This window comes from Psammomys obesus, unplaced genomic scaffold (genome assembly GCF_907164565.1).
Source record: "Psammomys obesus unplaced genomic scaffold, mPsaObe1.curated_primary_1811, whole genome shotgun sequence".
Classification (NCBI taxonomy): domain Eukaryota; kingdom Metazoa; phylum Chordata; class Mammalia; order Rodentia; family Muridae; genus Psammomys; species Psammomys obesus.
Genome location: NW_026596069.1, coordinates 4,194,328 through 4,203,588, shown reverse-complemented (window position 1 = coordinate 4,203,588; position 9,261 = coordinate 4,194,328). Strand labels below are relative to the sequence as shown.

General features: G+C 47.8%; 1 protein-coding gene across 2 annotated transcripts in view; it reads right to left on the bottom strand.

The window, feature by feature from the left end:
* Proc (protein C, inactivator of coagulation factors Va and VIIIa) overlaps positions 1 to 803 on the bottom strand; it is a 10,448-nt gene extending 9,645 nt beyond the window's left edge. Inside the window, exon 1 of one of the 2 annotated variants that reach the window (XM_055625496.1) lies at positions 721 to 803. In XM_055625496.1, the coding sequence (XP_055481471.1) occupies positions 721 to 766 (46 nt within the window). In that variant the 5' untranslated portion in view covers positions 767 to 803. The remainder of the gene's footprint in view (positions 1 to 720) is intronic. The other variant, XM_055625497.1, reaches the window with a different exon arrangement.
* Positions 804 to 9,261: the final 8,458 nt, after the last annotated feature.

The following is a 9,261-nucleotide window of genomic DNA, read 5'->3' as shown; positions in this document are numbered from 1 at the left end:
CACACACACACACACACACACACACACACACACACACACACACACACGCAAATGCTCATCTGTCACCATTCACTGTTACTGGCTCAGTCTAGGTTTACAACCACACAGAAGGTGGGCATTGTATTTTCACCCCATTTTATGGGAAGGGACCCAGAAGCTTGGAGGAGATAAGCGGCTTATTACAAACCTACACCTAAGAGGAGGGCAGAGGTTGGACTCCAGGCCAGGCCTATGTAGCCCTAGCTCAGGAACCTTAATCCCTGCCCCAAGCGAACGATCAACCTGTAAGGCTTCTATGTGCTCAAAACCAGGTGGGCAGGGCCTCCTATCCCAGCCGCACAGCCCCTCCTGGCCTCTCTCTCCTCCTCTGTGGTCTTTCCGAAGCATACGTTCCACTTTAGCAGACAGGGTGGAGGGGAGTCGTGGGGGTCCTGGGTTTCAAGATGCCTCCGAGAATGGCTCTGGATCTCAAGGAGCCCCTCGGCTGAGGTCCACTTAATCCACATAATCTCATGTGCTGAGAGGGCCACTTGGATGATAGGGGATGACAACCCATGCCTTGGTCTAGATAGAGTCTGGGCCCTTCTTATTCTTCCTGGCCCAGAGCTTCAGACAGCTTGGAGAGCCTTGGCTCAAGGTTCTCCCCTTCCTCACAGCCTGGCTCTCCTCCCCAGCCCTTCCTCCCCAGCCCTTTAAAGTCTTGCCTTGAGGGGGACTTACAGGGATGGGCCAAGGAGAAACTGCAATTTCGTCCTGGTTCCGCCATGTCAGTCTGAGAGTCAGGTTAATCCATAACCACAAATATTTGCTTAGCCCTCGGTGCTGAACCTCCCTCTCCCCAGACAAACAAACAAGAGCTTTTCTGATCCCAGCTCTGTAAGGCTTCATGTCCCCATGTCCTCTGCCTACCAAAGACGTTGTCTAGCAGAGAGGGAAGGAGGAAGAGAGGGTTGAGGATGTTCAAACTGATTGGCAAATTGTGGTGTCTCATTTAAGCCTCAACATGACTGGCTGAGAGAGGGATGGGAACCTTAAAAACAAAACAACAACAACAAAAACCGAACCAGGTATTACAGCTTGTTCATGGGTGCCACAATGGAAAATAATTCCATGTTTCACTAAATCTAGACTGTCACTGGTGATCATATGTTCAGAAGTCTTCGTTACTTGTCTATATTGATGGAGTTGGTGGGAGACAGGCCTGTGCTAGAACAAGGCTCCTGGTTGACCTGCCCAGTTTGGGAGCTAGTGAGAGAAAAGACTGGCTCAGGAAGATCTCAGGGAACCGGAAGAGAGAGGGGCAGAGGTAGCCTTGCGGTGTTCTACAAACTATCCCAAAGCACTTTTTTCCTTGAGGCTGTACCAGGGAAACCACCATGTCTTCCCTGTCCGACAGCTCTCAGTGACTTCACCCTTCTCCTCCACAAAGTCCTTCCTCTGAATGGAGAGTTTGGCTCCAAGTGGGTCCATCTGTCTTGGGCACAAGAGGGAGTCTTTGACCCAGGGAGCTAATCAGATTTTCCATTTCAGTACTGGGGAATAGGATCTTAGCGAGCTGATCAGGTGTGGGGCTGTATCCAGAAAACTGAAGGGGAAGGACACGTGACACAGACAGCCAAGCTTTTCCTCACCTGGAACGAGGTGGGAAAATACTGGGAGGGGTGAATTGGAGTCAAGGTGGAGCGGGAGGTACTTAGACATACACTTAGGGGAAGTGGAGAACCAGTGGCCATTTGTGAGCGGACTGTGGTAGTTTCCTAGAGGAGGGGCACTTAGTTCCTGGTCACTCAGGCGTTAAGGGCCAAATGCAAGACCACACATGGCCTGCTTGTGCACCCCGGGGAACTTTTTGTTTTTGTTTTGATGCAACAGCTCTACCCACCTTTCCAGGAACCTGCGAAATAAACGCTTGTTTTGTGTGCTCTTGCTCCCCTGCTGCCTTTCTCCTAGCCTGCCTAACGTTGTTGAGGATGCAGTGGACATGTGGCTTCCCTCTCCTTCCTCCACTTCCGACTTTGCTCAAAAGGTCAGTTCCCTGGCAAGTCTTGCAGAGATGTACACCCTGACCCCAACCAGCGTGACGGACTCTGCCCCAGGTGGCAGCGTGCAAACGCAGAAGCCTGGGAGCTGCAGTACTGTTGTGTTCATTGTCTGTGAGTCATGCAGACCTGGCAGGCTGCCTGCAGGAGATCCTTGCACTCCCTCAGGAAAGCTCCCTATAACTTCAGGCCTTCCGAGAACTCTGCACGATTAACCGTGTTAGCGGTCACCGACATTTTAAGAGTGTTGAGCCCTTTCAGGGGTTTTATTTTTATTTTATATGCACTGGCGTTTTGCTTGCATATTTATCTGTGAGAGCGTGTCGGATCTCCTAGTACTGGAGCTACAGACATGAGAATCGTGGAGGGTCAGCTGGTCTGTTGAGACTCCCTCGCTCCAAGTCCTCCATCAACCAGTGTCTGCTCCCTTGAGTGCATTGTCCCTGGCTCTGCTGTGGGGAAGGCAGGGCAGGAGAAAAACTGGACAGAGTCCAGTTAATAACTGGTGGTGGTGGCTGCAGATGTGATTCAACTGATAGATGCTTGTCCTAGCATGCAAAAAGCCCTCTCCTGGGTTCTACCCTCAAAACTGCACAAGGTAGGCAAGATGGTGCTCAACTGTGATTCCAGCACTTAGGTTGTAGAGGCAGGAGGTTCAGAAATTAAAGGTCATCTTTGGCTACGAGAAAATTTGGGGACAGGTTAAGCTATATGGGATGATGTCTTTAAAAAAAGTGTCAGAGGGAAGAGGAGAAGGACCTCCCTTATCAGTGGACTGGGAGAGGGACACTGGTGCGGAAGAGGGAAGGTGGGATTGGGAGGGGAGGAGAGAGGAAGGTACAGGGGGATACAAAGTGAATAAACTGTAATTAAAAAATAAAAATAATTAAATAAAAAAGTGGTGATGATGGAGTCAGTCCCAGTGGCATAAAAACTTAAAAAAAAAAAAAAAAAGTCAGATTCATTGAGGCATAGCTTTTGTGCAATAAAATCACCCCTTTTAAAACATTTATTTTTATTCATTTCCCTTGTTTTTATTGCATTTTTGAATTATGTATATGCATGTGTGTCTTTGTGAGCTAATGTGCAAGTGAGTACAAGTGCCCAAGGGATACGGAGGAGGGCGTCTGGTCCTCTGGAGCTGGGGTTATAGGCAGTCTTAAGCGGCTGCATATGGATGCTAGGAACTGAACACAGGTCCTTTCCAAAAGCGCTACTAACTCATGACCCTCTCTCCAGCCCCCCAAATCAGCCTTTTGAACGTAATGTCCAATCTGTCTTGACAAAGGTGTAGTCGAACGAAGTCCACAACTAAGACACTGCATATTCCTGTCATTCTCCGTTCGTTGCGTCCTGCCCTGCCCTTGATCACCAGGATCTGATTTCTACCCCCGATGTAAGTGGACTTCTCAAGAGACACCATTTTCACTGGCTTCCTTCACTCATGCTGGTCCTCTTTTCTTATTGCTGAGTTGCTCTGTTGCCTGAATGCAGCACGGTTCATTATCCATTCACCAGTTCTTGGTTCCTATGAAACACAGATGCCAGAACATTTGCATGTGGGTCTCTGTGTAGGCACACATTTTTCATTTCTTTAGGTAAATATCTAGCAAAGGGTTTGATGAATCGTGAAGTGATTCCATGTTTGTATTCACATCATTCTTAAAGATCAAATAATTTTCCAGATGGCCACACAAAAATATGCATGCCCACAGTGATCCACAGCTGTTCCACTTATCTTGAATTTTCGTTAGATGTTGTCACTTATCTTTATTTTTTTTTTTATCTCATTATTATTATTGAGTGCATGTGTGCACAAATGCAGGCATGTAAAAGCCAGAAGACAACCTTGGCCAACAGAGGACAACAATGGGCACAGTTCATTTTTGTAAAAAAAAAAAAAAAAAAAAATTATTAAAAAAAATCTAAAACAGGGTTTCTCATTGGTTTGGAACTCACTGCTTTAGCTAGGCCGACAGGCTAGTGAGCCCTGTGAATCTGCTCGTCTCCACATTGGCAGCTCAGGGATAAGATGCACATGCATCCCACTCACCCGGATTTGTGACCTGCCTTCCGGAGATTGAACTCGGGCCATCATGCTTGCAAAGCAAGCACTTTACCAACTGAGCCATAGCCCATTATATAGTGAGGTCTTGTCTCAAAAAATCCTCCCAGATGAGGGCTGGAGCGATGGCTCAGCAGCTGAGAGCACAGGTTTAATTCCTGGCACCCCCATGGTGGTTCACAGCCCTCTATAACTCCAAGAGCATCCAACGCCCTCTTGTGGTCCTTGCAGGCACGGCACCATGCGATGCCTATACATTCGTGGAAGCTAAACATAGATACACTTAATATTAAAATAAACATTAATTTAACCACCCCCACCAAACAAGCAACTGTAGCAAAAAGCTATCACTGAAATAGCCTGAATGAACGAAGGGGGGCATATGGTAGCTGCTCTAGCCCTACCTGGAGCAGAGGCAGATTCTGATTCTGCAGAGCTGATTCTTCCAGGTCCCCCCCAAAGTCATGCCAATAAGGAAATATCCCTTGTCTCAAGACTTTTGATTGAATACATTGGGTTTCTATCAAGTTTCAGTGAAACTATGCACTGAAGCAATAAAGATGGGAACTTGTCCACATGCCAACGAGATGGGCCAGCTAGCCCATCTGTGTGCATATGTGGCAAATAGTACAAATATCAAGTTGGCAAATTCCATCCTGTTTTAGAAAAGAAAACAGAGAGGCGTGAGCCCGTGTGTGTGTGGCACACATTAGAGACAGCTCTGTTGACAGGCAGGAGGGACAGGGGTGGGCTTTTACTCCTGCAGACAGAGACATTCAGAAATGGAAGGGTTCAGTTGTTTCTCAGCTGCCTTGGAACATGCATCAGTATTTAACGGAGTTTTCAAGTTTCAGAAAGGGAAGGAAATAGTTCCCTTTAAACACATCCTTTAAGGTGGATTTCATTATTACCAGACCAAAAAGGCTCTCCCTCCATCTTTCCTCTCTTCTCTCCTTTTCTTCTGATCTCTCTTTGTCTCTCTCATAATCCCTCTTTCTGGTTCTGTAAACAATATGTGAGGTGGGATCTGTGAGACATGACTGGGTCATGAGGGCTCAGCTCCCAAGGACTAATATGTCAATGGGTTTCTGAGAGACTGGTGTTGTCTTAAAACTGAGCCTCTTCCAGAACCCTTGCTCTGTCTGGCCATGTTACAGTGTAGCACCAGTCTCCCACCAAATGTAGACACTGTGCTCTGGAACTTGCCAACTGCCAGGACCGTGGTGGTTAATATTGGTGTTCAACCCACCAGCACCTAACCTCATAGGGGACAAACCTCTGGGCGTGTCTATGAAGGTGAAGTTAGCTGAGGAGACCCATCCTGAGAGTGTGCACCACAGTGGCCTGGGTCCTGGACAGAACAAAAGGAAGAAGTTGAGCACCAGTATCTGTCTCTCTCTGCTTCCTGCCTGTGGCTGCCATGAGACCACTGCCTCAGGCTCCTGCCACCATTCCTGCCACGATGGACTGCAACCTCAAAACTGAGCCAAGGGGGGGGGGGGACTGCAGAGAGAGCACTTAGAACACTGGCTGCTCCTCCAGAGGGCCTCGGTTTCATTCCCAGCACCCACATGGTGGCTCACAGCCATCTGTAACTCCAAGAAATCTGATGATGTCTTCAGGCACCAAGGACACAAGCGGTCCACAGACATACATGTAAGCAAAGCACCCATACACACAAAATAATAAGACAAGAACTGCACCAAAATGAGTCTTTTCTTCTTTATGTCTTAGGGTTTTATTGCTGTGGGGAGACAGCATGACCAAGGCAACTCTTATAAACTCTGAACGTGGCTTACACTTTCAGGGGTTTAGCCCATTATCGTCATGGTGGAAAATATGGCATTGTGGAGGCAGACATGGTGCTGGAGGAGCCGAGATTTCTACGTCTTGATCGGCAGGCAGCAGCAGGAGAACTGTGTGCCATGTAGGGCATAGCTTGAGCACAGGAGACGCCAAAACCCACCCCACAGTGACACACTTCCTCCAACAAGGCCACACCTCCTAACAGTGCCACTCCCTGTGGGTCAAGCATCCAACCATATGAGTCTGTGGGGGTCCTTCCTACTCAAACTACACGTTGCTTTTGTCACAGTAGTAAAACACGTAGCTGATACACAGATTAGCCTCTACTGTTTGTAAATTAGCCAGCTTCCGACATTTTATGATAGCTACAGAAAACAGACTCGGGCACAGTCGGGTTCAAATACGTTAAGTTAGTCTTCCAAAACCACCAGAGGATCTTGGAAGAGTCAAAAGGACAGAGTGACACCGTGAAGGGCAGCCGAGGCCTGGCGACTAGTGCTACAGACCTAAGCCACCATTGTTACCCACTGGCATTCTACCTGTGGCCATGTTCAAACCCTCCAAGCTTCTCCAGGACACTCTCCTTGGGGGAGAGTGGCAACTGGCCTGGCACCGGGGATCATCACCGTGTGAGCTGATTCTCCTGCCAGAGAATGTTTGCATTCACTACATTCACTTTGGTGGCTTTCGTATTAGTTTTATTTCTTGCGGCTGTGATAAAAATATCCCGACAAAAGCAACTTGAGGAGGAAAGGGCTTATTTGGCTCACAGTCCCAGGTTATGGTCCATTGTTGTGGGGAAGTCAAGGTATCAGGGACTTGAAGCAGCCAGTCCTACCGCATCCATAGTTAAGGCCACTGAGAAATGAATGAACAAAAGAATGTTTACGATCAGCTTACTTTCTCCTCTGCTATACAGTCCAGGAACCAACCTCAAGTGGGTTGACAGAACGATGCTATTCCTCATTGTCTTCCCTCATCAATTAACGTAATCAAGACAACAGTCCCCTACAGATGTGGCCAGAGGCCAACCTGATCTGAACAAGACCTCGCTGAGACTTCCTTCCCAAACGATTCTAGATTATGTGGGGTTGACAATTAAAGCTAACCATCACAGCTCTGCCAAAGAAGAATTTCCCAAAGGTCACAGGCGCAAAAAAAAAAAAAAAAAAAAAAAAAAAGTTATCCTACTGCATCTTGGGAGAGACTGACACGTGTTGTCAGGGAGTGTAGTGCTATCTGTGTGTTGGTTACACTCGTCATTCCCGTGGCGGGGTTTCTCTCGGCTCACCCGTTCAGTGCCGTCGAGGTGGGCAAGGCATGAAGGCATATGGCAGCAGCAGTGTGAGGCAGCTGGCCACATCGTGGCCACCGTCAGGAAGCAGAGAGAGACGAATGCTGGTATTTACCCGACTGTCTCAGGACCCCGGTACGGGGGAGAGTGCCTCCCGCATGGAAGGTGGGCCATCTCATCGCGCTCAGTCTACAAAGTCCCTCAGACACCCTTAAGGCTTGTCGTGTAGTTGATTGTAGATCCTGTTGACAGTCAGTACTCGCCATCACAGGTGTCAGTTAAGCCTTGTTGTATTTTCTTTTATTCTTTAAGATTCTTTCTTTCCTTCCTTACTCCCTCCCTTCTCCCCCTTTCATCGCCTCTGTGTGTGCGTGTTTGTGTGTGCGTGTGTAGTTTTTTAAGACAAGGTCTCACTATATAGCTTTGGCTGTCCTGGAACTCACTGACTCACTATGTAAACCAGGTTGTTTTTGAACTCACAGAGATCCACCTGCTTCTGTCTACTGAGTGCTGGGATTAAAGGCATGCATCACCACACCTGGCTATGTTCATTTTAATGTAAAGCCTAAGTAGCCAAGAATGAGTTAAATAAACTGCTATATCAGAGGAGAGGAAGAAATAAAAAACTAGGGTCTCTGTATATAGTCTACAAGTCCTCAAACTCACCATCTCCTTACCTCAGCCTGCCCAGTGCTGGAAATACAGGCACAGGCCACTATGCTCTGCTTATAATTTTAAATATATTATATTATACATGGGGAGCACAGTCGGGTCCTTGGGGACCCAGGCTGCTGCTGTGTTTAAGAGTCCTTCAAATTTTCCTTTTAAACCTCCGCCGGCAGTAAGAAATGTTTTACATCGCAACGAAGTCCCACAAAGCCCTCTTTAGTTCTATTTCTTCTTTTTTAATCATCATGATTAAAAATTTATATGCATACACATGCATATAAAATAATATATATTAAATATTTAGTGTATTATATATATTTATTATGTGCGTGTGTATGTGTGTGTTAGGTTTGAATAGTTGTATGCCTGAGTTGAATCTTTAACACTGTCCACCCAAACAGACATCCTGTTGTCTCTGTCATAGCCCTAGCCAACCTGGGAGGTTACAGAGTAAGAGAGGCTGAAGAGACCAGAGATAAATCAGGCCGGGTCCGACTGTATAGTGTATGTGTGTGTGTGTGTGTGTGTGTGTGTGTGTGTGTGTGTGTGTGTGTGGTGGCTGCGCCCTAGAGATCAGGCTAGAGGAGGAGGGAGGAAGGGAAGCGTTAGCCTCCATTGGCTACTGTCTTGCCTGCCCCACAGTGAATATTCGGGCTACACTTTGGTCCCAGGTGCGATCTGAACTCCCCTTCATCGACTTTAGAACCTCGACCTTCAGTGCCTAGGCCCCGCCTACAGGGGGGGGGGGCATAGCCGGCTCAGCCAGGCACCCCCCTGGCTGAGCGCCCTGCGCTGAGTCAGCTGTGAGTCAGTGTTCCCTGACCGAGCCATATCCTGCCCCAGGGGGACACAGAGAGCTGGAAAGAAGCCGACAGAGGAGCAGGGTTACCCATTAACCAACTAGTCGCCCCAGCCACTTTCTCGGAAGTCAGGCCTGCACATTTATTGCAGGAATGAGCCGTGTCCTCTCATCCGCAGCGCGGGGCAGACAGCCTTGGGGACCCAGGCTGCTGCTGTGTTTAAGAGTCCTTCAAATTTTCCTTTTAAACCTCCGCCGGCAGTAAGAAATGTTTTACATCGCAATGAAGTCCCACAAAGCCCTCTTTAGTTCTATTTCTTCTTTTTTAATCATCATGAACTATAAATTATGACTTTATAACCTACAAATTATGAATTTATAATCTATTTATAACCTACAGGTTGTAGCCTGTAGAATAGGGTCTACAAGACCATTCCCTGTTCCTCTTCCTGTTCTCAGCCCAAGCTGGCCTAACTTCTGGGTTGCCAAGGGATGACCTTGAACTTCAGTGCCTCCTGGATCCACCTTCTAAGTCTTGGCACTGAGGGCATCCACCACCACGCCTGGTTTTACGTCGTGCTGGGGTGGA